The sequence below is a fragment of the Symphalangus syndactylus genome, chromosome 8, assembly GCF_028878055.3.
Source record: "Symphalangus syndactylus isolate Jambi chromosome 8, NHGRI_mSymSyn1-v2.1_pri, whole genome shotgun sequence".
NCBI classification, from domain to species: Eukaryota; Metazoa; Chordata; class Mammalia; order Primates; family Hylobatidae; genus Symphalangus; species Symphalangus syndactylus.
In genome coordinates, this window is record NC_072430.2 from 11,851,358 (window position 1) to 11,876,944 (window position 25,587).

General features: G+C 56.6%; 1 protein-coding gene across 9 annotated transcripts in view; it reads right to left on the reverse strand.

Annotated features, from left to right (window-relative positions):
• Positions 1 to 25,587, reverse strand: part of PACS2 (phosphofurin acidic cluster sorting protein 2) — an 86,747-nt gene that overhangs the window by 25,461 nt on the left and 35,699 nt on the right. For 5 of the 9 annotated variants that reach the window (XM_055287947.1, XM_055287943.1, XM_063643790.1 and 2 more), the window contains exons 2-8: positions 25,496 to 25,583; positions 21,302 to 21,391; positions 18,696 to 18,821; positions 5,117 to 5,279; positions 4,345 to 4,418; positions 3,954 to 4,034; positions 2,589 to 2,648 (exon numbers count right to left, since the gene is read on the reverse strand). In XM_055287947.1, coding sequence (XP_055143922.1) covers positions 2,589 to 2,648; positions 3,954 to 4,034; positions 4,345 to 4,418; positions 5,117 to 5,279; positions 18,696 to 18,821; positions 21,302 to 21,391; positions 25,496 to 25,583 — 682 coding nt within the window. The remainder of the gene's footprint in view (positions 1 to 2,588; positions 2,649 to 3,953; positions 4,035 to 4,344; positions 4,419 to 5,116; positions 5,280 to 18,695; positions 18,822 to 21,301; positions 21,392 to 25,495; positions 25,584 to 25,587) is intronic. The other 4 variants (XM_055287945.2, XM_063643791.1, XM_055287948.2 and 1 more) reach the window with 1 other exon arrangement.

The following is a 25,587-nucleotide window of genomic DNA, read 5'->3' on the forward strand; positions in this document are numbered from 1 at the left end:
CATAGAACGGGTCCCAAGCAGAGCCCTGCTCTCCTCCTCACCAGACCCACTGTGCGGCACCTGGGCACAGGGCAGCCTGGATGCCAGTGCTCTGTGGTCAGCCTGGGGGCTGTGAACGTTTGTACCCCCAAAATTCCTACACTGAAACCTGACCACCAAGGTGCTAGAATTAGGAAGTGGGGCCTCTAACAGGTGGTTAGGGCCCGAGAACTCTGCCCTGCTGAATGGGCTCAGGGCCCTGATGAGGGAGGCTTGAGGGAGCTTGTCAGTCCCTTTCGCCACACAGCACACAGAAGGTGCCCTCTATGGGAAACGGGCCCTCAGACACCAAATCTACTGGCACCTTGATCTTGGACTCACAGCCCCCGGAACTGTGAGAACTACACTTTGGTTGTTTAAAATTTCCCAGTCTAAAGTATTTTGTTATAGCAGCATGAACAATCTCAGATGGCTGTAATCCAGGCAGGTGACCTCGTCTCACTGTGCATCTCCTGCCCCCTGAGGGTTGCTGTGAAGTCCAGGGCAGGGGGCAGTGCCAGGTGTGGCGCTCCCAGTGGCCCAGACACAGGTTCAGAGCTGTGGTGGAGATGGTCTGGTCTTTTCAGGAAAGGGAGCGATGGGTGGAGAATACAGAAAGAGATCCCATCGCTCCATTAAAGTACTGTGTTGACCTGTGTGAATTTCACACAACGCTGTGCAATTATCCCTATGAAAACGATGTCCTCTCCCTGAACAGTGTCTGTAACGTTGGCCTATCTTTTCACAGTTTGGGTTGTGAGTCTCAGAACCATAATCTGGGTAAGGGAAATGCATTCTGGGACTCAGCTCAGTTGCCCAGGTGAGTGCAGAACCCCACGGTCAAGATTCAACCAAGAGGCCGGGCGCGGTGGCTCACGCTTGTAATCCCAGCACTTTGGGAGGCCGAGGCGGGCGGATCACGAGGTCAGGAGATCGAGACCACGGTGAAACCCCGTCTCTACTAAAAAATACAAAAAAATTAGCCGGGCGTGGTGGCGGGCGCCTGTAGTCCCAGCTACTCGGAGAAGCTGAGGCAGGAGAATGGCGTGAACCCGGGAGGCGGGGCTTGCAGTGAGCCGAGATTGCGCCACTGCACTCCAGCCTGGGCGACAGAGCGAGACTCCGTCTCAAAAAAAAAAAAAAAAAAAAAAAAAAAAAAAAAAAAAAAAAAAAAATTCAACCAAGAACACCCACCCCTGAACCCACAGGCGCTCAGCAGGGCTCAAGGAAGCCCCAGGCCAGGGAGCCGACTTGGCTAAGTCCCATCTTCAGCTGGACTTGAGAATGTTCCAATCCAAGATGCAAACCGAAAGACACAGAGGCCCGATGACCACCCCAGTGGTGGAGCTGCCCTTCCTCTGCAGCCAGCTGGTGATGTTACACTGTTCCCAGAAATGCTGCCTGCCCCACCGGGCCACAAAGCACCTGTTTCGGCACATGCACCTGACAGCCTCGCTGAGTGTGTGCCCCGAGGCTGAGCTGGGTGCATCCCGAGTATGTTAGGACACAGCGCCACCTACAGGCAGCGTGCTCTCAGGCCGACGAGTGACAACACTGCTTCGGGGCTGAAACGCTTAAACGCCACCTCTCCACTTCAGGTCCTGAACCCAGGCACGTTTTTCTTCTGACATTAAAGAAACAACAAAGGCTGGGCACGGTGGCTCACGCCTGTAATCCCAGCACTTTGGCAGGCCGAGGCAGGCAGATCACCTGAGACCAGGAGTTCAAGACCAGCCTGGCCAACATGGTGAAACCCTGTTGGACCTGGGGGGCAGAGGTTGCAGTGAGCCAAGATTTGAAGTTTTTTTTTTTTTCTTTTGGAGACAGGGTCTCGCTCTGTTGCCCAGGCTGAAGTGCAGTGGCTCGATCTCCACTCACTGCAGCCTTGGCCTACCAGGTTTCCTCCCAAGTAGCTGGACTATAGGTGCACACCACCACCCACAGCTAATTTTTGTATTTTATTGTATAGATGGGGTTTCACTATGTTGCCCAGGCTGGTCTCAAACTCCTGGGCTCAGTGATCTGCCTGCCTTGGCCTCGCAAAATGCTGGGATTACAGGCATGAGCCACTGAGCCCAGCCATGTTTTTCTTTTCGGTGTGAAAATGATGCAAGTTCATTGTAGAAAATTCAGAGATTAGAGAAAAGCTAAAAGGTGAACATTAAAAACCCATGGAGTGTCAATAGTGGGGGCTGTCAGGTGGGGAGAGGTCCATGGGAACTCTGAACTTTCTGCTCAATTTTGCTGTAAACCTAAAACTGCTCTAAAAACTAAAGTCTATTTATAAAAAAAACAAACACACAAACTAATGGTTACGTCCCCCTGAAAGTGACTTTCCAGCTTCCAGTGTACTCATGACTCGTACTTCAGCAGAGACCCAGCAGGTGACCTGGAGCCTGGGAGGCAGCGCCACTGTTACTGCGCCTCGCAGACAGCGCGATGCTGGCAGGGCCGTGCAGACAGTGAGCGGCAGAACCGGACGTGGCCCAGAGACAGACTCCAGAGGCCTCCTCCCCAGCAGGTGCTGCTGTGGGCGTGGGGGCTGCGAGCAGAAGGCGCGGCGCACTCACCTCGTCGGACACTTTGAACCTCCGCAGCAGCGCCACCACTTTCTGCTTGAAGTTCTGTTGCTGCAAGACAGGCGGTGTAGAGTCAGACCCGCTGCCGGAGCCACAGACCCACCGCTGGAGCCACCTCCTCAGGCCACGGGGAGGCTGCACCCAGGCCCGCCATGGGAGGGCAGCAAGGCCTCAGCACCAGCAGTGCTGATGGATTTGCACGTAGCTCCCAGAAGCTTCCCAACAGGCCTGAGGTCTGACAGTTCCATTCCTGGCCAAGGGGGACCCGGGGAGGCGGGTGCGGACCCCATGGTTCTTCCAGAAGCCTCTGCAGCCCCTCCCAGGCTCACGGGGCCCTTCCTTCAGCACCCCTCCCAGAAAAGGCTCTGGCCGATCCCAGAAGGAAGGTGCCAGGCACCCATGTGGGGTGGGCAGGTGGGCGAGTGTGGGGTGGTGCATGCTCCAAGAGTCTGAGCCCCATGGGTGCCTCGTGCCACCCTGGACTGCAGAACCTGGGCTCCAGCCACTAGGTGAGTGGGACCCTCAGCCACCCTCTAGGGGACCAACCCTACAAAGGCAGCCCACGCCCTCCCTTCACAACAGTTGGGCCCAAGGGGGCCCTGGAATGGAGGCTCAAGCTGGTGTTCTGCACAGCGGGCGCTGCTCTCCAGGCCAGCAAGACACAGCTTCACCACTTCGGGAGCAGCTCGCCTGTCCCTCGCACTGTCTGCCCACAGCGCCCCCTTGAATGCTGCCAGAGGCGGCGGCGGTGTCCGGGCTGGGCTGTGCCCACATCCCTTGTCAGCACCAGGCACAGGGCTCCCCGCCCACCTGCGCTGGCCTCCCCGGAACCGTGCCTGTCCTTGGGGTGTCCAGACACCAGGCGGTGGACCCTCTGTGCCAGTGCTGGACACGGCCTCTGAGGAAAGAGCTGCCTGAGCTTTCCTCAGGGAAAAAATGCCCGACAGCCCTGCCAAGCTCCTGGGGACCGTGGAGGTACGTAGGCCAGATCCCAAACAAAAATGGGGGAACCAGCCCACTCAGGGGTATGTGGGCACCTGATGGGACAAAGGGGAGGATGGCCTCCCTGGGGCTCTGTACATGGAGTGAGCCCAGCAGCGAGGCAGCCTCCCAGCCTTGCTCAGGGCCCACCGAGCCTAGCGGCCACACAAGGCTGAAGCCAGGAGATGTGGCGAGGCAGGCGAGACAGTGGCACCCAGCAGGAGACTGGCAATCAGGGGGTCTGCCACGGGACATGCTGCTGTGACCTGGGGTGAGATCTCACTGCCCATGCCCATGTCCCCCCCACACCCAGGCCCCCAGCATCCTCCCCCACCCTCGCCTTCCCCAGCATTCATAGAAGCAGTCTCCACCGACCCTGGTCATGGACGTCGTTCTTACAATCGATCTCCGCTGCTTCTTCGGCTTCCCCACATCGAAGTCGTCCTCATCCAAGTCCTGCAGAGACATACGCAGTGGCTGAGGCCACGGCAGCCTGCGTGGCGCCAGCGCGACCCTGCCAGCCTCAGCGTGGGCGATGGGAGAGGCCTGGCACTGAGAGCCAACCTGCATCCCAAGACTCTCAGAGCCACTTGAGCACAAACTCGGGCCCCTGGGGTCGGGAGATGAGAGATGGGCAGCCAACCAGGGGCAGGCCCGTGGCTCACCCACCCTCACGAGGCCCTGGTGACGGCTGGTGAGGACCCCACAGACCCCAGGACACCCGGTGTGAGCCGGGAGAGGGCGCGGAGCCCCGGCCCCAGGTCACCTGCCCCTGCACGGCGTCATCACTGGCCTCCTGCTCGGAGGAGAAGCTCTCATACTCCTCCTCAGAGTAGTTATCTGTGGAATGAACAGACAGAAGGGAGGGTGCCGTGAGATTCCACCCAGGAAACCAGGCGGTGACCGCCCCCAGGCTTCCCTGGACACAGAGCGGGGGGCAGCGAGGAGGTGGATCCATGCAGGACAGGGGGGCTCCCGACACAGATGCCGTGGCCCCGAGCCCTCAGTTCCCCGAGGCCACTGGCAAAGGTCCAGGTCGGGGTTGGCAGGAAGTGGGGAGGGGCAGGGAGGGCAAAGGGGGCCACATGAATGGCTCTGGCCCCCACGGCCCCTCCTGCCGACTGGCATTTCAGCCTGGATTTGCACCAACTGGGTCTCCCCTGCCTGAAGAGTAGGGGAGGCCCTGGTGACCCTCCTGGGGTGGTGGTAGCCGTGGCACCTGCCCATGGCGGGCCCTGCACCCAGACCAGCAAGGGCATCACAGTGCGACCCCACGCCTCCTTTTTGAGGACACTCAGGACTCAGGCCTCTTGACCAAGGAGCTGCAGCCACAGGGGCAGAACAGGGACCTGTGTCAGCCCAGACCCCACAACAGCGCGCACTTCTGCCGCGGCTTCCAGACAGGAGACCAACTGACACGTGCTCCGGACCCCCCACTCCTTAAGCCAGACCGGACAGTTTCTGCCACCCGATGTGCCATGGCTGGAAGGCAGGGCTTCCCCACAGCAGGGGCAGGAGCGGGCTGGCACCACACTCACCCGTGGACTTGGCCTTGGGGCCGGCCTGCATGGCACTGTCCTCGTGGTCAATGGGCTGGCTGGACAGGGAGGCGATCCAGATCTCGGCCGCCTTGACGGGGGCCTCCTTGATGCTGCTGCAGAGGCTCAGCACCTGGCCACCTTCAGACGGGTGCTGCATCACCTGCAGGCCAGGGGCAGTTCTAGAAAGCGCCACGACGGGAAGGAGCCCCAGTGCCCTGATGTGTGGGCTGGGGTTTCTGAAGGGCTTTCTCTCTCAGTGACAGCAAGGGGGGCCCTTGGCAGGGCAGCCACAGGGCAGGGAGCATCCAGTGGACAGGAAACATGGCCACTGGGGAGAGGGGACAGATACGAGAGGAGGACACAGGAGCCAGGTGGACAGACGAGAGGAACACGTGGGAGCTTTCACGAACCGGCCATAAGGAGAGGGCACTGGGCTGTGCTGGAGAGGCCAGTGCCAGGCACAGTCACGAGGGACTGAGATGGACAGACAGGGGCGTCCGCGGCCCTCCTGATCTCAGGCACGCCTGCTGTCCATGCAAAGCCACCCAGAAGATCCTGGCCCCCTGCTCCAACTCTGCCTCCACCCTCCACCCACCCAAGAGCTCAGCAGCAGCAAAGCAGTGCGTGAGGCCGGTGCCCAACCCACAGGAGCCAATGCCCAGGGACCAGTGTCTGTGGGGGACTAAGCAGGAGCCGCCAGCACTCTCAGCCAGGCCGGAATCTCCAGCAGCAGGAGACACCCACCAGGCCTGGCTCACAGGCCAGGTCAAGCTCCTCTGTTGTGAAAGACTCAAACCAGGGAGCGGCAGAACAAGCCCCGGCCCCTCCTGCAGCCACGACCTGTGCCCAGGCACGGCCCCCGTGTCCCACGCTAGCCTCAGAACCACATGCCACGACGACAACTCTCAGACGCTCACAGCCTTGGGGCCGTCTGTGCTCTAGAAGCTGCCTTTTGGGGCTATCGGTTCACATCCAGATGTTAGGATTTTATAGACCAGATTTATTTATTTATTATTTTTTTGAGACGGAGTCTCACTCTGTGGCCCAGGCTGGAGTGCAGTGGTGCGATCTTGGCTGACTGCAACCTCCGCCTCCTGGGTTCAAGTGATGCTCCTGCCTCAACTTCCCGAGTACCTGGGATTACAGGCATCCACCAGCACGCCCAGCTAAGTTTTGTATTTTTAGTGGAAACAGAGTTTCACCATGTTGGCCAGGATGGTCTCGATCTCCTGACCTCAAATGATCTGCCTGCCTCGGCCTCCCAAAGTGCTGGGATTACAGGCGTGAGCCACCACGCCCGGCCGACCAGATTTATTTTGATTGCGGGGTCCTGATTTGGGCTAATTCTTCAATTAATGAAGGTAAAAAAATGTTTAAAAGTTTACATTTGCCCTCACCTTCATTTCAGAAAATGATGAAGGGCAGCTGGCAGCTTCTGCCAACACTCAACACCCACTGCTGATGCCCTCGTGCCCACAACTCGCCGGGGTACACGCAGCCTCATGCACTTGGAGGCTGCTGTTGTCCAGGCCCCCAGCACCCCGAGTCGCCTTCTCAGGGTGACGTCTGATGCGGTGGGGTCTCAGTGTCACACAGAGGTGAGAACCTGTAAGCTCAGAAGCCCTCGTTCAGAAATGCTGAGCCCTTGCTGGGCATCCCAATAAAATGAGCTCAGTGGGGAGGGGACTGCAGGGTCGGGATCCTGGAGGAGTCGAGGTGGGGTCAGGCGGCGCCACACCTGCTCACACCAGCCTCCACGGAGCTCAGAGGGGTCTGGGCCCTTTTTCTCCTAAGAAAACCCTGCTCACTTCCTCCTTCAGGTGGGAGGGCAGAAAGGAACGGGGCCTCTTATCAAAGATGCTTTTGCTGATCCCTGCAGCTGGCTGTAGTGGGAATGCTCTGCTGTGCCCGCAGCGGGCCTGGGGCAGGTTGTTGAGTAGACCCCGCACCTCGCAGCCTGTCATCGACCTTTATGTGAATACTATTTCGGTATCTGCAGGCCCTGGAAGTCCCAGGCCCCCATGCTCCAGGCTGCGTGTTCCTCTCCTCCTGACAGTGCTCCTTGGGGTGTGCATCCTCCTGCCAAGGGGCCAGCCACCCCTGAGCTGGGCACTCCCCTGGGGTGATGCTGGCCGGCAGGTCACTGTCCTGGACTGTGGCCATTCCCACTCCTGCCCCTGCTGACCCTGAGGCCACCCTCGCGGGTTAGTCCAGCAGACGCTCTGTGGATGCTCAGCGATCCTCAGCAAAGGGCTGGAGCTGCCTCACCAAGGAGGGTGGCCCCAGGGCCCAGCTCCCTCCACCCCTGACCCTGACAGGCTCCTCCCTCTTCCATTTTCAAATAGATTTTAGTGACATGGAAAATTGAGGCCAGGCACAATGGCTCACGCCTGTAATCCTAGCACTTTGGGAGGTTGAGGCAGGTGGATGGCTTGAGCTCAGGAGTTTGAGACCAGCCTGGGCAACATGGCGAAATTCTGTCTCTACAAAAAGTATAAAAAATTAGCCGGGCATGGTGGTGCGCACCTGTAGTCCCAGCTACATGGGGACTCAGGTGGGAGGACTGCTTGGACCCAGGGGCTTGAGGCTGCAGTGAGCCGAGATCACACCACTGCACTCCAGCCTGGGTGACAAAGTAAGACCCTGTCTCAAAAAAAAAAAAAAAAAAAAAAAAAAAAATTGCTCAGGATGTCACGCTTAATTGTACAAATAGTATAATTAAGAATTTTGCAAAAACAAATAGTCATGCACCACGTAATGACAGAGGTATGTTCTGAGACACGCATGGTGAGGAGACCTTGTCATCTTGCCAACATCGCAGCACGCAAGCCTGGATGGTGACGCCCGCCGCGCACCCAGGCCGCCGCCCACCGCGCACCCAGACCGCCGCGCACCCAGGCTGCTGCCCGCCACGCACCCAGACCGCCGTGCACCCAGACCGCCGCCCGCCGCGCACCCAGACCGCCGCCCGCCGTGCACCCAGACCGCCGCGCACCCAGGCCGCCGCCCGCCGCGCACCCAGACCGCCGTGTACCCAGACCGCCACCCACCGCGCACCCAGACCGCCGCGCACCCAGGCTGCAGCCCTCACTCTGCTTTACTGCACTTTGCTGATCTTTTGTTTTTTACAGTGAAGGCTTTTAGCAACCCTGCATCAAGCAAGTCTATCAGTGCCACTTTTCCAACAGCACGTGTTCACTTGGTGTCTCTGTGTCACATTTTGGTAATTCTCCCAATATTTCAAACTTCTTCACTATTATTACATCTGTATGGTGATCCGTGATCAGTGAGCTACGGTGTGACTACTGCAGTTGCTTTGGGGCACCATGAACATGACCCACGTAAGATGGTGAACTTCATCAGTAGACGTGTGCATTCTCACTGCTCAGCCCACCGGCCATTCCCGTGTCTGTCTCTCCTCTGGCCTCTCTCTTCCGAGACAAAACAATATGGAAATTAGGCCAATTACTAACTCTACGGGCCCCCAAGTGTTCAAGTGAAAGGAGGGGTTGCACGTCTCTTTCAATGAGAACCTAGAAATGACTGAGCTTAGTGAGGAAGGCACGTCAGAGCCGAGACAGGGTGAAGGCGAGGCCTCTTACACTAAATCACCAAGCAGTGAATGCAAAGAGAAAGCTCCTGAGGGAAAGGAAAAGTGCTGCTCCAGTGAACACAGGAACGAGAATCAGCAAAGCAGCCTCAGTGACGGTGTGGAGACAGTGAGTGGCCGGGATGGAAGATCGAACCAGACAACACTCCTTTAAGCCAAACCCTCACCCGGAGCAAGGCCCTGACTCCCTTCACCTCTATGAAGGCTGGGAGGGGCAAGGAGGCTGCGGAAGAAGTTTGGAGCTGGTAGAAGTCGGTTCATGAGGTTTTAGTAAAGCAGCCGTCTCCATAACATGGAAATGCACGGTCAAGTGGCAAGTGCTGACGGAGAAGCTGCAGCGAGCTCTCCAGAAGATCCAGCTCAGATCATCGATGAAGGTGGCTACACTAAACAACAGATTTTCAACGTAGAAGACACAGACTTCCATTGGAAGAAGATGCCATCTAGGACTTTCATAGCTAGCAAGGAGAAGTCGATGCCCGGCCTCAAAGCTTCAAAGGACAGGCTGCCTCTCTTGTTAGGAGTGAAGGCAGCTGGTGACTTTAAGTTGAAGCCAATGCTCATTTACCATTCCTGAAATCCTGGGGCCCTTAAGAATTATGCAAAATCGGCCGTCTGTGTTCTGAAAATGGAACAACAAAGTCTGGACAACAGCACATCTGTTTACAGCACGATTGGCTGAATATTTTAAGCTCACTGTTGATACCTACCGTTCAGAAAAAAAAAGATTCCTTTCAAAATATGACTGCTCATTGACATGAGCTGGTCACCCAAGAGCTCTGCTGGAGACTCGCAGGAGACGAATGTTGTTTTCATGGCTGCTCACACAACATCCATTAGGCAGCCCATGCATCAAGGAGTCATTTCAACTTCCAAGTCTTACTATTATTATTATTATTAGAGTTGGAGTCTCCCTCTGTCGCCCAGGCTGGAGTGCAATGGCGCGATCTTGGCTCACTACAACCTCTGCCTCCCAGGTTCAAGCGATTCTCCTGCCTCAGCCTCCTGAGTAGCTGGGATTACAGGGGCCCACCACCACGCCTGGCTAATTTTGTATTTTTAGTAGAAACGGGGTTTCACCATGTTGGTCAGGCTGGTCTTCAACTCCTGATCTCAGATGATCCACCTGCCTTGGCCTCCCAAAGTGCTGGGATTACAGGCGTGAGCCACTGCGCCTGGCCTCAAGTCTTATTATTTAAAAATATATATTTCATCCATAAGGCTGTAGCTGCCATAGACAGTCATTCCTCTGATGGATCTGGGCAAGGTAAATTGGAAACCCCCTAGAAATGACTCACCGTTCTTTTTTTTTCTTTCTTTCTTTTTTTTTTTGAGACGGAGTCTCGCTCTGTTGCCCAGGCTGGAGTGCGGTGGGGCAATCTCGGCTCACTGCAAGCTCCACCTCCAGATTCACACCATTCTTCTGCCTCAGCCTCCCGAGTAGCTGGGACTACAGGCGCCTGCCACCACGCCCGGCTAATTTTTTATGTTTTTGGTAGAGACAGGGTTTCACTGTGTTAGCCAGCATGGTCTTGATCGCCTGACCTTGTGATTTGCCCGCCTTAGCCTCCCAAAGTGCTGGGATTACAGGCGTGAGCCACCACGCCTGGTCCATTCTTTTTTTTTGAGACAGATTCTCACTCTTGTTGCCCAGGCTAGAGTGCAATGGCGCGATCTCAGCTCACTACAACCTCCACTTCCCAGGTTCAAGCAATTCTCCTGCCTCAGCCTCCTGAGTAGCTGAGACTTGACAGGTGCCTGCCACCACGCTCCACTAATTCGTTTTTTTTGTTTGTTTGTTTGTTTGTTTGTTTGTTTGAGACGAAGTCTCACTCTCGGCGCCCAGGCTGGAGTGCAATGTCGTGATCTTGGCTCACTGCAATTTCCACCTCCTGGGTTCAAGCGATTCTCCTGCCTCAGCCTCCTGAGTAGCTGGAATTACAGGCATGTGCCACCATGCCCAGCTAATTTTGTATTTTTAGTAGAGACGGGGTTTCTCCATGTTGGTCAGGCTGGTCTCAAACTCCCGACCTCAGGTGACCTGCCCACCTTGGCCTCCCAAAGTGCTGGGATTACCGGCGTGAGCCATTGCACCCGGCCCACTAATTTGTTTGTTTGTTTGTCTGTTTGGAGACGGAGTCTCACTCTTGTCACCCCGGCTGGAATGCATTGGTGCAATCTCAGCTCACTGCAACCTCCGCCTCCTGGGTTCAACCGATTCTTCTGCCTCAGCCTACTAAGTAGCTGGGATTACAGGCGCCCTCCATCACACCTGGCTAATTTTTGTACTTTTAGTACAGACAAGGTTTCACCATGTTGGCCAGGCTGGTCTTGAACTCCTGACCTCAGGTAATCCACCCGCCTCGGCCTCCCAAAGTCCTGGGATTACAGGCGTGAGTCACTGTGCCCAGCCTTTTCTTTTTTTTTTTTTTTTTGTATTTTTAGCAGAGATAGCGTTTCACCATATTGGCCAGGCTGGTTTAGAACTCCTGACCTCTCTCCTTAAGCTGATTACCAACTTCAGCAAAGTCTCAGGATACAAAATCAATGTACAAAAATTACAAGCATTCTTGTACACCAATCACAGACAAACAGAGAGCCAAATCATGAGTGAACTCCCATTCACAATTGCTTCAAAGAGAATAAAATACCTAGGAATCCAACCTACAAGGGATGTGAAGGACCTCTTCAAGGAGAACTACAAACCACTGCTCAATGAAATAAAAGAGGATACAAACAAATGGAAGAACATTCCATGCTCATGGGTTGGAAGAATCAATATCGTGAAAATGGCCATACTGCCCAAGGTAATTTATAGATTCAATGCCATCCCCATCAAGCTACCAATGACTTTCTTCACAGAATTGGAAAAAACTACTTTAAAGTTCATATGGAACCAAAAAAGAGCCCGCATCGCCAAGTCAATCCTAAGCCAAAAGAACAAAGCTGGAGGCATCAGGCTACCTGACTTCAAACTATACTACAAGGCTACAGTAACCAAAACAGCATGGTACTGGTACCACAACAGAGACATAGATCAATGGAACAGAACAGAGCCCTCAGAAATGATGCCGCATATCTACAACTATCTGATCTTTGACAAACTTGACAAAAACAAGCAATGGGGAAAGGATTCCCTATTTAATAAATGGTGCTGGGAAAACTGGCTAGCCATATGTAGAAAGCTGAAACTGGATCCCTTCCTTACACCTTATACAAAAATTAATTCAAGATGGATTAAAGACTTAAATGCTAGACCTAAAACCATTAAAAACCCTACAAGAAAACCTAGGCAATACCATTCAGGACACAGGCGTGGGCAAGGACTTTATGTCTAAAATACCAAAAGCAATGGCAACAAAAGCCAAAATTGACAAATGGGATCTAATTAAACTAAAGAGCTTCTGCACAGCAAAAGAAACTACCATCAGAGTGAACAGGCAACCTACAGAATGGGAGAAAATTTCTGCAACCTACTCATCTGACAAAGGGCTAATATCCAGAATCTACAATGAACTCAAACAAATTTACAAGAAAAAAAAAAACAACCCCATCAAAAAGTGGGCGAAGGACATGAACAGACACTTCTCAAAAGAAGACATTTATGCAGCCAAAAAACACATGAAAAAATGCTCATCATTACTGGCCATCAGAGAAATGCAAATCAAAACCACAATGAGATACCATCTCACACCAGTTAGAATGGCCATCATTAAAAAGTCAAGAAACAACAGGTGCTGGAGAGGATGTGGAGAAATAGGAATACTTTTACGCTGTTGGTGGGACTGTAAACTAGTTCAACCATTGTGGAAGACAGTGTGGCAATTCCTCAGGGATCTAGAACTAGAAATACCATTTGACCCAGCCATCTCATTACTGGGTATATACCCAAAGGACTATAAATCATGCTGCTATAAAGACACATGCACACGTATGTTTATTGCGGCACTATTCACAATGGCAAGAAGTTGGAACCAACCCAAATGTCCAACAACGATAGACTGGATTAAGAAAATGTGGCACATATACACCATGGAATACTATGCAGCCATAAAAAATAACGAGTTCATGTCCTTTGTAGGGACATGGATGAAACTGGAAACCATCATTCTCAGTAAACTATCGCAAGGACAAAAAAACCAAACACCGCATGTTCTCACTCATAGGTGGGAACTGAACAATGAGAACACATGGACACAGGAAGGGGAACATCACACTCTGGGGACTGTTGTGGGGTGGGGGGAGGAGGGAGGGACAGCATTAGGAGATACACCTAATGCTAAATGACGAGTTAATGGGTGCAGCAAAACAACATGGCACATGGATACATATGTAACAAACCTGCATACTGTGCACATGTACCCTAAAACCTAAAGTATAATAATAAAAAAAAAAAAGAACTCCTGACCTCAAATGATCTGCCCACCTTGGCCTCCCAAAGTGCTGGGATTATGGGTGTGAGCCACTGCACGTGGCCTGGATTCACCATTCTTGATGCCATGAAGAACATCTGTGATTCATGGGAAAAGGCTGAGATATCAACATTGACAGGAATTTGGGAGAAGTGGATTCCAACTCTCTCATGGATGGCTTTGAGGGGTTCAAGGCTTCAGTGTAGGAAGGAGCTGCACATGTGGTGGAAATAGCAAGAGAACTGGAACTAGAAGCAGAGTCTGAGGATGTGACTGAATTGCTACAGTCTCATGAAGAAACTTCAGCTGATAAGAAGTGGCTTCTTATGGATGAGCAACCAAAGTGGTTTCTTAAGATGGAATCTGCTCCTGGTGAGGACGCTGTGAACACTGTGGAATGACAACACAGGACTTAGGAGAGTCCATCAACTGGGTTAGTAAAGCAGCAACAGGGTTTGAGAGGACTGACTCCAATTCTGAAGTAATGGTGGGTAAAATGGTACCAAACAGCACCGCATGCTACGGGGCACTGTTTTGTGAAAAGGAGAGTCAAGTACGCAGGAAACTTTTTGTCTTATTTAAGAAACTGCCACAGGCACCCCAGCCTTCAGCAACCAACACTCTGATCGGTCAGCAGCCGTCCACGCTGAGGAAGACCCCCACCAGCCAAAGGGTTACAACGCCCTGAAGACTCAGATGATGGTTAGCTTTTCTTTTTCTTTCTTTTTTTTTTTGAGATGAAGTCTTACTCTGTTGCCCAGGCTGCAGTGCAGTGGCGTGATCTCGGCTCACTGCAACCTCTGCCTCCTGGGTTAAAGTGATTCTCCTGCCTCAGCCTCCCTAGTAGCTGGGATTACAGGTGTGAGCCACGACGCCCGGCTAATTTTTTTTTGTATTTTTAGTAGAGACGACATTTCACCATATTGGCCAGACTGGTTTCGAACTCCTGACCTCAGGTGATCCACCTGCCTTGGCCTCCCAAAGTGCTGGGATTATAGGCATGAGCCACCGCACCCGGCTTTAGCAATATTTTAAAATTAATGTATGTATATATTTTTTGACATAATGCTACTGCACACTTAACAGACTACAGTACAGTGTAAACATAACTTTTATATGCACTGAAAAACCACGAAATTTGTGTGACTCACTTTATTTCAATATCCATTTTTATTGGGGTGGCCTAGAACTGAACACACAGTATCTTCAAGGTCGGCCTGTACGAAAGACAGCCTCCTGCTCCTAGGCCACAGACCTGTAAAGCATGTTACTGTACTGAATACTGTAGGCAATTGTTACGCATGGTAAGTATTTACGTCCCAGCACTTTGGGAGGCCGAGGCGGGTGGATCATGAGGTCAGGAGATCAAGACCATCCTGGCTAACACGGTGAAACCCCGTCTCCACTAAAAATACAAAAAATTAGCTGGGCGTGGTGGCGGGCGCCTGTAGTCCCAGCTACTCGGGAGGCTGAGGCAGGAGAATGGCGTGAACCCGGGAGGCGGAGCTTGCATGAGCTGAGATAGTGCCACTGAACTTCAGCCTGGGCGACAGAGCGAGACCCCGTCTCAAAAAAAAAAAAAAAAAGAAAAAAAAAAAGAAATACCTATACTTTGGGAGGCCCAGATGGACAGATCACTTGAGGTCAGGAGTTCAAGAGCAGCCTGGACAACAGGGTAAAACCCTGTCTCTACTAAAAATACAAAAATTAGTTGGGCGTGGTGACGAGCACCTGTAATCCCAACCACTCAGGAGGCGGAGGCAGGAGAATCACTTGAACCCGGGAGTTGGAGGTTGCAGTGAGCCAAGATCGCACCACTGCCCTATAGCCTGGCGACAAAGTGAGACTATGTCATGAAAAAAATTAAAAAATAAAAAACAAAACAAAAAAGCACAGTAAAAATAAAGTATAAGAGACATAAAGTGGTGCCTGTGGATAGGGCACTGATGACGGCAGAGCCTGTGGGGCTGGAAGTGGCCCTGGACAAGCTGGTGGGTGAGTGGGTAACGCGAAGGCCTGGGAGGTCGTCATGCACTGCCGTGTAGGGGTGGACGTGTGTGTGGCCAGGCCCTGGACACTTGGGTCACAGTGAGTTCATACAGGAATAAAGTAACTGTGATGGTGTTACGATGGCTACCATGTCATCAGGAGATAGGAAGTGTCCAGTGCCATCATATTCTCACAAGGCCACCCACGGATATGCAGCCCCCACCTGACTGGGCTGTCATCAGCAGCCTGTGGCCGTGCAGACACTCAGAGAAACTAAAGGGAATCCAGCAATGCAAACGGTCAGGGTGACGCTCCCGTGCTGTCCTTACGCTGAGGTCTTCCTGTGTCCCACCATGAGCCGCCTGCCCCTCACAGGTCCCCTTGGGCTGGACCTGGCCCCAGTGGCATGTGCAGCTTGTGGCGAGGCCACAAGAGGGAGTCGGCTGCGCAAAGAAGCATGGCCGCTCCCTCAGCCACCACCACACTCCCAGGTCTCCCCTTCGCCTGGTCATGGGTCTGTCAACCTTCCTGTCTTGTCAAGGAGCCCACAGGCCCCAGCCTCAGACAATGGCCACCAGCTGGCATGCCTGCGTCCCCCAGGCGGGGGCCACAGCGTGGTCTGGCCACACGCACGCCCACCCCTACACACTTCCTCTACGGTGCCGAGAGCCACACCACAGGAGAAGGCCCCACGTCTGCCCCCACCGCACACCTGCCTCTGCGGAGCTGCCTCTGAGAGGGACCGCCTGCAGTCAGCTCAACCTTCCTGAGAGGTGGCAGGCAGAGGCGGGTGCCAAGCAGGCCCTGGGGCTGCGGTCACTCCTGATGGTCTCAGCCAGAACTGCTGGTCAGCCTGCAGACCTAAGCCGCCCCACGCTGGCGTCCAGCTCCTGGCACCCATGAGGCCTGGCCCCTACCCTGGGCCACCTTGGACTCCACTTCCTCAGCCTCAGAGTGAGGCCTGGACAGGCCAGGACTCTGGGCCTCAGCTCACGTAGAATGAGTGCCTGGCGAGGGCAGGGCTATGATGTGGCAGGGGCCCAGGCTGCTCCCAGCCCCTCCTGCCCCCTGCGTGTGCACCCACTTGAAGGGAGGTGACACCTGTGTCCCCACAGCCATCGTCTCCTGCTCTCCCCACAGTCCGGAGGTCCTGGGCAGGTGCCCCCTTCATCCTCTCACCACACACTCAGCCCTGGCCTCGAGTCCGCCCAATGGCCCGCCTCACCCCACACTGTGCCCTCAAGGACCCTTCCCCCCAGCTGAGCACTACTCTCAAATGCATGGCGCCAGCCTCACCAACACTCCACTCTCACGACGGTCCCTAGGGCAGCACCCATGCCCTCACCCCATCTCAGGCGTGCAGTCTCAGAGCCAGCAAGCCCCCACAGCACAGCTCTCTGAGCCCACCTGGTGAGAGCCCCCCACCTGTGTCCATCTGTGCCCGAGGGGCTGTCCCACCTGCGTAATCTCCCGTGCTCACACTCTCAACAAGCCAGCAACGCTCACAGGTGGGAACCAGACCCAAAAGGTGGCAGGACACAGTGAGCCCATGAACCGCCCTGGTGCTCGGGGACACATGGGAGGACCCAAGTAGGTTCTGGGACCAGGCTGCCAGTGGAAGGTGGAAGGACGCCCTGAGGGCCTGGAGGAGACGGTGGAGGGGAGAGCGAGGAGCAGTCAGATGATCTTGGCTTTGGAAGCCACAGGTGCAGGGCGAGGGGGCCTTGGGGTGGGGGCCACAGGCTCAGAGCAGGGCACTGGAGCTACATCCAGGGGTGGGGCTTTTCTTCCAAGAGCGAAGAACAGATGATTGGATTTCAAGCAGCAGGTGATGTGGCTGGTGTGACCTGGGGTGGGGGAAGGTTGTTCCAGCCTCTCCCCAGGGATCAGGAGGGGACAGCCCAAGGCTGGGAGGACAGGCAAGGGAGGGGCCTGGGAGCAGAGGCCAGCATTTAGGGCAAGGACGCCAAACACAGAAGCACCAGTGCTGAGAGGGGCAGGGAGCACTTCGGTGCTGACTGAGAGCTGTGGGCGGAGCGGCCCGGGGCAGGAGCTCACAGGCACTGGCAGGGATCAGCAGGACATCACCTGCATGGCTAATGGGAAACAGCCTGCACGACCTCCCCGTAGTGCCTGGACCCTCCTGCTCCACAGGAAGCATGCGGCAGCTCCCAGGCGTCTCTCACAGCCCAGAGAGCATCCCTGCACCACCTGTTCACCCATCGCTCAGCCTGCAGGAGGGAGGCTGGAATGACAGGCGGCTCTAGGCCACCAGAAGGGTCCCAGGGCCCTGGGAAGTGCAGTCTGGAGGCCCGGTCCACCCGTGCTGTCCGTGGTTTGCCGAAGGAACCGGGAAGACTGCAAGGCTTGTCTGAGGCCCTGTGGCGGCACGGAGAAGCGAGGCCTCGGGACGCCACTGCTGCTTCCTGTACCCTCCACACTCCCGTCTCCCAGTGCAGCAGGGAGGGCTGAGTCCAGAGCAGTGCTTGGCACTTGTCCTGGATGTGTAAGTGGGGGTGTGTGAGGATCTGGGGGACCCAGCGCTTGACCTGGGAGACAGGAGGCCTACAGGCTGGGCCTAGGGGGTGTGGGGGAACCAGCTACAAGTGGGCACCCCCACTGTCCTAGCCCCAAGCCCCAGGAGCAGGGGGACAAAGTGGGACGAAGAGGGGCTGGGGGGCTCTGGCGGCTCCGGCTCCCAGTGAGGGGCTGCACTGGCTGACCTTCCCAGGCCCCAGGCAGGCAGCGACACAGCTTCACATGCCCCAAGCACCACTCACGCCCGCAGCCCCTGGACCCTGAACACAACCCCATGATGGGGAAAGTTCTGAAGCAAAAGAGACAAACGGGTCTGGGGCCCTGGGCTGCCCCTTCTCCCAGAGCCAATCTTGCAGCCCCGAAAGGGTCCATGAGGACGTCCAAGGCCTCAGCCTGGGGTGTCTTCTCCCGTGCCCCCACGCCCTACTGCGGCCTCCTCAGAACGCTGGGGCCTCTGGAACAAGGTGGGCTGCCGCTTGGCTGTTTCTTTTCCTTTTGAGGTACTTCCCCTTCTTTCCCCTCCAGGGAACCCCCTCTGACCTCTGGGTGCCGCCCCCGCCCTGCTCAGGTATCCTCGCTAGCCCCTGCACGGAACTGACGCCTGTCCTGCTCCTGCTCAGCCGATCCTGGGCCAGAGCACGTGCTGAGCAGGACACAGACACGAACCCATCACAGGACACACCCGTGGTGCGGGGACAGCAGCGATTCCTCCATGGGAAAGACTCCAGAGCAGCCCGATCCAAAACCCAGCTCCACTGAAGGGCAGGACAGGCTCGTTAGAGGGGAGTGCGCGCGGCTGCAGGCACGTGGGGAGCCACGCTGGGCGGCAAGGGAAGGTCAGAGAGGAAGCACCACCTGGGGCCGCACCCGGCCCTTATGGCGAAGCCCAGCCGCCAGGCTCCTCTCATCATTTTCATCTGATCCCTGGACATCTGGACCCGGGAGAGACATCTCCATCTCCCACGGGCGAATGCTCTGGCGCCCAGGTGGCCAGCCCGACGCGGGCCACGCCAGTCAGAGCACTCACCTCGGCCATGCTGACGGAGCCCGCGGCCAGCGTCTTGTAGCCCAGGATGGTTCTATTCTTGTAGCGCTTTCTGCGCTGCAGCATGATCTGAAGCTTGTTGCCTTCCCTCTTCAAGAAGTGAGGATACTGTGGGCACAAGTGCGAGTGGCAGCTGAGGGTGCACCAGGGCCCCAGGCAGCAACACGGCCTCTGACGAGCCAGCCACCCTGCAGCCTGTGGCCAGGCCAACCTGCTGCCCATATGGTCAGAAGGGCACCCACAGATGGGCCCCCGAGTTCATTCCAGTGGCAAGCAGGTCCCCAGGGCCCTTCCTTTACCCAACACAACCAAGAGTGAGCCGGTCGCTAGGGCTCAGGCCCCGAGGGCTCCACTCCACGCTAACAGCCTCGGCAGGCGGACGAGGACCATGTGCTGCAGTGCCCGGGATGGCTGAGCGCGCCTGTAGACACTTGGAAACAGTGCGGCGGCTCATGTGCCTGAGGCAATCAGCAAGGTGTGACCCAGGACGCTTTTCCGCGAGGGGCACACAGGGCAGGCAGGGCTCTCCCTCCGAGGCCCCCTGTGCACCCAACTCACCTGCATGTCTCACCACAGGCTCCCTGTCCAGCAGGGCTCCAGCAAGCTGATGTTCACAAGTATCTCTTAGACACTCAGAGTTCACAAATAAAAATCAGTTTAAATACTTAGGGGAAGATGGGGCTGTTCACCACCCTAACTGCGGTGGTGCTGACATGCCTGTGCATGCCTGTCAAAACCCACTGAACCATGGAGCACTGGGCCAGGCGCGGTGGCTCACACCTGTCATCCCAGCACTTCGGGAGGCCAAGCCGGGCGGATCACCTGAGGTAGGGAGTTCGAGACCACCCTAGCCAACAAGGCAAAACCCCATCTCTACAAAAATACAAAAATTAGCCGGGCTCACTGTCACCTCCACCTCCCGGGTTCAAGCGATCCTCCTGCCTCAGCCTCCCAAACAGCTGGGATTGTTTGTGAACTCTGAGTTTCCCCTAACTTTTTAAATAGAAGAGCAAAATAGCCTTGACTCAGTAAGTGTTTTTTTTGCCCTCATTATTACATTCTCTCTTTTTTTTTTTTGAGATGGAGCCTCACTCTGTCCCCCAGGCTGGAGTGCTATGGCATGATCTCAGCTCACTGCAACCAACCTCCACCTCCTGGCTTCAAGTGATTCTCCTGCCACCTGCCTTGGCCTCCAAAAGTGCTGGGATTACAGGCATGAGCCACCGCACCCGGCCTTACATTCTCTTTATCATAGACAAGGAATGAAAAACTAGGCCGGGCGTGGTGTCTCACACCTGTAATCCCAGCACTTTGGGAGGCCGAGGCAGGCAGATCATGCAGTCAGGAGTTCGAGACCAGCCTGGCAGACATGATGAAACTCCGTCTCAACTAAAGATACAAAAATTAGCCTGGCCTGGTGGTGTGTGCCTGTAATCCCAGCTGCTCGGAAGGCTGAAGCAAGAGAATCGCTTGAACCCGGGAGGTGGAGGTTGCAGTGAGCCAAGACTGCACTAGCCGGGGTGACAAGGAGAGACTCCATCTCAAAAACAAACAAACAAAAAAAAAACCAAAGAAAAACTCAACCTAATAAACCAAAACAAATTTCTAATCATTTAAGAATAAACCATAATCAACAGAAGATCTGCAGTAACACAGGACACTGGTGGCAATGATGAGACAAATGCTGTCACCCCAGGGGACAGTGATGGGGTGCCTGTCACCCCAGGGGACAGTGATGAGGGGGGCCCGTCACCCCAGGGAACAGTGATGGGGGTGCCCGTCACCCCAGGGGACAGTGATGAGGAGGGCCTGTCACCACAGGCGACAGTGATGAGGGGGGCCCATCACCCCAGGGGACAGTGATGCGGGTGCCCATCACCCCAGGGGACAGTGATGAGGGGGGCCCGTCACCCCAGGGGACAGTGATGGGGGTGCCCGTCACCCCAGGGGACAGTGATGAGGAGGGCCCGTCACCACAGGGGACAGTGATGAGGGGGGCCCGTCACCCCAGGGGACAGTGATGGGGGTGCCCGTCACCCCAGGGGACAGTGATGAGGAGGGCCCGTCACCCCAGGGGACAGTGATGAGGGGGGCCCGTCACCCCAGGGGACAGTGATGGGGGTGCCCGTCACCCCAGGGGACAGTGATGAGGGGGGCCCGTCATCCCAGGGGACAGTGATGAGGGGACATGTCACCCCAGGGGACAGTGATGAGGGGGGCCCGTCACCCCAGGGGACAGTGATGAGGGGGGCCTGTCACCCCAGGGGACAGTGATGAGGGGACATGTCACCCCAGGGGACAGTGATGAGGGGGGCCCGTCACCCCAGGGGACAGTGATGAGGACACGTCACCCCGGGGGACAGTGATGAGGGGGACACGTCACCCCAGGGGACAGTGATGAGGGTGCCCCTCTCCTTGGGGGACAGTGATGACGGGGACCCATCACCCCGGGGGACAGTGATGAGGGTGCCCCTCTCCTTGGGGGACAGTGATGGGGGGGACACGTCACCCCAGAGGACAGTGATGAGGGCGCCCGTCACCCCAGCGGACAGTGATGAGGGAGGGGGTCATCTCCACTGGTGACTCACCTGCAAGGAGAAGGTCAGGGCCAGGTCCGTCTCCACTTGTCCACTGGGGGGCAGCACAATCTCATGGGACCGCAGGATTCGTTTGGAGCCCTGTGATGAAGCAGGACGTGTTCTAGTTCAAAGGGCTGTGATGAAGCAGGAAACCAGGCAAAGACCCTGTGACTCCTGCACTGTAAAACTGGCAGGATTGCAGCCCTGCAGTCTGGGGGTGGTAGGCACAGGCTGGGATAATTCTCAGAGGTGCCCTGGCATCTTTCCCAAGAACCTTAAAAACATCGAGACCCTTCGGCTCACAGGTTCCACCTCCAGGAACCTGCCCTAAGACATGAGAGAGAAACCAGGGGTGCTTCCTGTAAAGTTAACGCGATCACAAAACAGATTCCACGATCAGGTGCAGCAGCACCTGACTGCGCTGCCCAAGTCCGTCTGGCAGAACAAATCTGGAGGCAACAAGCCCCTTCTGGTTTTGAGGGACGGGTCTCGCTGTGTGGCTCAGGCTGGACTTGAGCTCCCGGGCTCAAGCAATCCTCCTGCCGCAGCCTCCTGAGCAGCTCGGCCTACAGGCATGTGCCTCCATGCTTGGCTTAAAGCATTTTTTTATTTTTTATTTTTTGAGACAGGGTCTCACTCTATCACCCAGGCTATAGTGCAGTGGCTGGATCTCAACTCACTACAGCCTTGATCTCCTAGGCTCAGGCAATCCTCCAGCCTCAGCCTCCCTAGTACCTGGAACTACAGGCATGTGCCACCACAAAAAAATAGACAATAATTATTGTATTTTGTTAAGAGACAAGGATTAGTCATGTTGCCCAGACTGGTCTCCAACTCCTGAGTTCAAGCAATCCACCCTCCTCGGCCTCCCAAAGTGCTGCGATTACAGGCATGAGCCACTGCACCCGGCCTAAAGCATTTTCTAAAAAGAAGAATGATCAGGGCTGACTGGCCCTCTCAGAAAATAAAACATACAGAGATACGATACTTAAAATATGGAGATGCTGTCACAAAAATGAGGGTAGCAGAAACCTCGATGTGGGTGCAGGAAAATGCATGACCACCTGAAAACAGTTTATACCCAGTGAGCTTCAGGCCAGAGGAGATATCGTACGCACCTGCGCCAAACGGGTAACGAGTCATTTGCATGAAAGACAGCAGGACCCCAACCACAAACTTTATATCGAAATAGATTCCTAATGGATTGAACGTGCTTATCGCAGTGTTGTTTCAAATGGGACCATCCCAACAAGGATGAGCTCGGGGACCTCGTGCTCCGAGAAACAAGCAGCCGCTGGGGGGTCCCAGGCACAAGGTTCCCGGAGGCCGGCGCGCGGGACCCAGTGGATGAGAGGTTCCCGGAGGCCGGCGCGCGGGACCCAGTGGATGAGAGGTTCCCGGAGGCCGGCGCGCGGGACCCAGTGGATGAGAGGTTCCCGGAGGCCGGCGCGCGGGACCCAGTGGATGAGAGGTTCCCGGAGGCCGGCGCGCCGGACACAGTGGATGAGAGGTTCCCGGAGGCCGGCGCGCCGGACACAGTGGATGAGAGGTTCCCGGAGGCCGGCGCGCGGGACACAGTGGATGAGAGGTGCCACGTGGCTGGAGGGCGCGACACAGTGGATGAGAGGTTCCCGGAGGCCGGCGCGCGGGACACAGTGGATGAGAGGTGCCACGTGGCTGGAGGGCGCGACACAGTGGATGAGAGGTTCCCGGAGGCTGGCGCGCGGGACACAGTGGATGAGAGGTGCCAGGTGGCTGGAGGGCGGGCAGGGGTCCAAGACAGACAACGGGAGCCCGGGGCCAGCCCAGGTTCGGGTGGGAGCAGCGGGGCCTCAGGACCGGTGCGGGTGGCCCGCATGGCCATACTCGGGCTCCATGAGACATCCGTGGGGGCCTCTGGTCCTACGCTTGCGCTGGGGCCTCGCGTGCAGTGCGGCAAGGGGCAGCATGGCTCTCCTCGGCCAGCCCTCCTGTCCCCTCTCCTCTCCCCAGCTGCCCCTGCGTTGTGGTCTGGGCTCTCCCTGATCCTCCCCTTGACCCTTCAGAGATGTTTCCCCGCAAATGTGCTCTGCATCGGGTCCCTCTTAGCATTCCCCCTCAGAGGACCTGCAGGGACCCAGCTGTGTCAGGAGAAGGACAGTGTGTGCCACCAGCCAGTGAGGCGAAGGTGTACGCCAGAGAAGGCTGAGGGGCAGGTGGGGCTGCAGGGACAGGCTGGCTGCTTCCCCCACAGGGGGCCTGGGTGGAGAGGACACCCCAAGAGAAGCAGGTGAGGAGCTGGGGGTGATCAAGGGAGGCCAAGGGCCATGTGGCTGCTGAGCTGGGGTGGGCAGGGAGGGCATGGGCAGCCAGTCCAGGGGGTACACAGAGGGGCTGGAGAGGTGGGGCTCTGAGGGGCCCTGGGGCCAAGCTCTCGGTCAGGACACAGGCTGGGGCAGGACCAGAGACAGGCAGAGGGAGGAATGGGGCCAAGGAACAGGGTCAGTGTGGGGTGGGGCCCCATGCCAGAGGTTAGAGGTCAACAGCACCAGACTCAGAAGCCAGCGAGGGGTCGACTCTTGCCTTCATGCCTTTCTGCATTGCTCTGAAGACCCAATGAGACCCTGACCCCTGCCCCCCTGCAAGCCAAGAGGTCCAGACACAGCCTCATGGCCTGGTGGCAACGGCCCACAGAGAGCTCCCTGCTCCCCAGGGATGACCCGCGGCCAGACTGCAGCAGATCCTGGGCACCCTGGGCATGGCCACAGCCATGGGCAGGGCGGGCGGAGAGACGCTTCCATCCCGCTATTAGCCACGCGCTCCTGTAAGTTCTCGGGGTCCCACTATTAGCCACGCGCCCCTGGAAGTTCTCGGGGTCCCGCTGTTAGCCACGCGCTCCTGGAAGTTCTCGGGGTCCCACTATTAGCCACGCGCTCCTGGAAGTTCTCGGGGTCCCGCTATTCACCATGCGCTCCTGGAAGTTCTCGGGGTCCCGCTGTTAGCCACGCGCCCCTGGAAGTTCTTGGGGCAAGGCCCCACCACCCGGGGAACCCAGCCACTAGCCCGCGCCACACACGTAGGCTGCTGATAACCCACGAGCATGTTCAGCGAGGAAAAGGGTTTCTCCAGACATTTATTTAAGATGCAATAGGTTTCACACAGTGGCAACTGACTGGGACAGACAAGAAGCCTCAGGCCTCCGCGCACTCAAGACCCAGTGCTTGGCTGGTGACCTCAGTCACACTGGCCGAGGCTCAGGTGCTACTCTGCGGGTCCAGGAGGCCCAGAGACCCCGTGTCAGAGCCACAGCAGGTGTCAGGAATCCGGCCAGCTACAGGGACCTGTGTGCGGCCTTGGACATGGGCTCCATGAGCAGGGCCCCATCCTCGAGGAGCTGATGGGCGGGGTCAGGAGCACAACAGCCACTGAGACCCCACCCTGTCACGCTGGACAGCCACACAGAAGGACACTCCTGTATGCTGAGGACATGGGTGAGACTTGCCCATGAGTGGTGCCGACCAGGGGGAGCCCGCTAGAGGTGGCCCTATACAGGCCACACACCTGGAACCCTGTGGCCCTGAAAGGGCAGGGTGGCCCTGACAGTTGGCAGGGAGACCTCCCTGTCTGGGCCACTGGGCAAAGGCCGTGCCACAAGGGTCGTGGCAGCTCTACCCGAAGGAGGGGGTGGGGCCTGGGCCAGGCATGGGTAAGACACCAGCACAACTCCTCTGGAACAGCTACTTGTTCAAAGCCTTCGAGAGGTCACAGGACCCACTAGGGTCAGGAGAGAGGCCCTGGCACCAGGGGCTGGGAGTTCTGGCTAGGCCCTCACCTCCCAGAGTGCCCTGCTCCCCTCTCCCACCAACGCCCTCCACCCCACAGAAAGTGGGCAGGAAGTGGGTGCTGAGTGCAGCAGGGAAGCCCTGGCTCCAGGTACCTGGGGCCCATCCATCACTGTGAGGTGACCTGAGGGCAGCTCTGCCCTGGGAAGGCCCCATGCATGTGGCCTCCACATCCCAGAAGGCCGGCCTGCCTCCCTTGTGTGGGGCAGGACCGGACCCAGGAGCATCCCGTCATTCCCAGCCCCCAGGCTCCTGGAGATGGCATGGGCTGCCCGCTGTTGTGGCACAAGGCTCCACACTGGCGCACCGCCTGACTCGTCTCCCAGGCACATGGAAAGCCTACCCAGCACCCAGCCACGGCCGGGGGTGCAACAGGCCTCACCTGCATCTTGACGGCGATCACCACGGAGATCAGCTCCTTCTCCAGCTCCTTGAAGACCACCAGCTTCTTCAGAGTCAGGCTGCACAACCTGT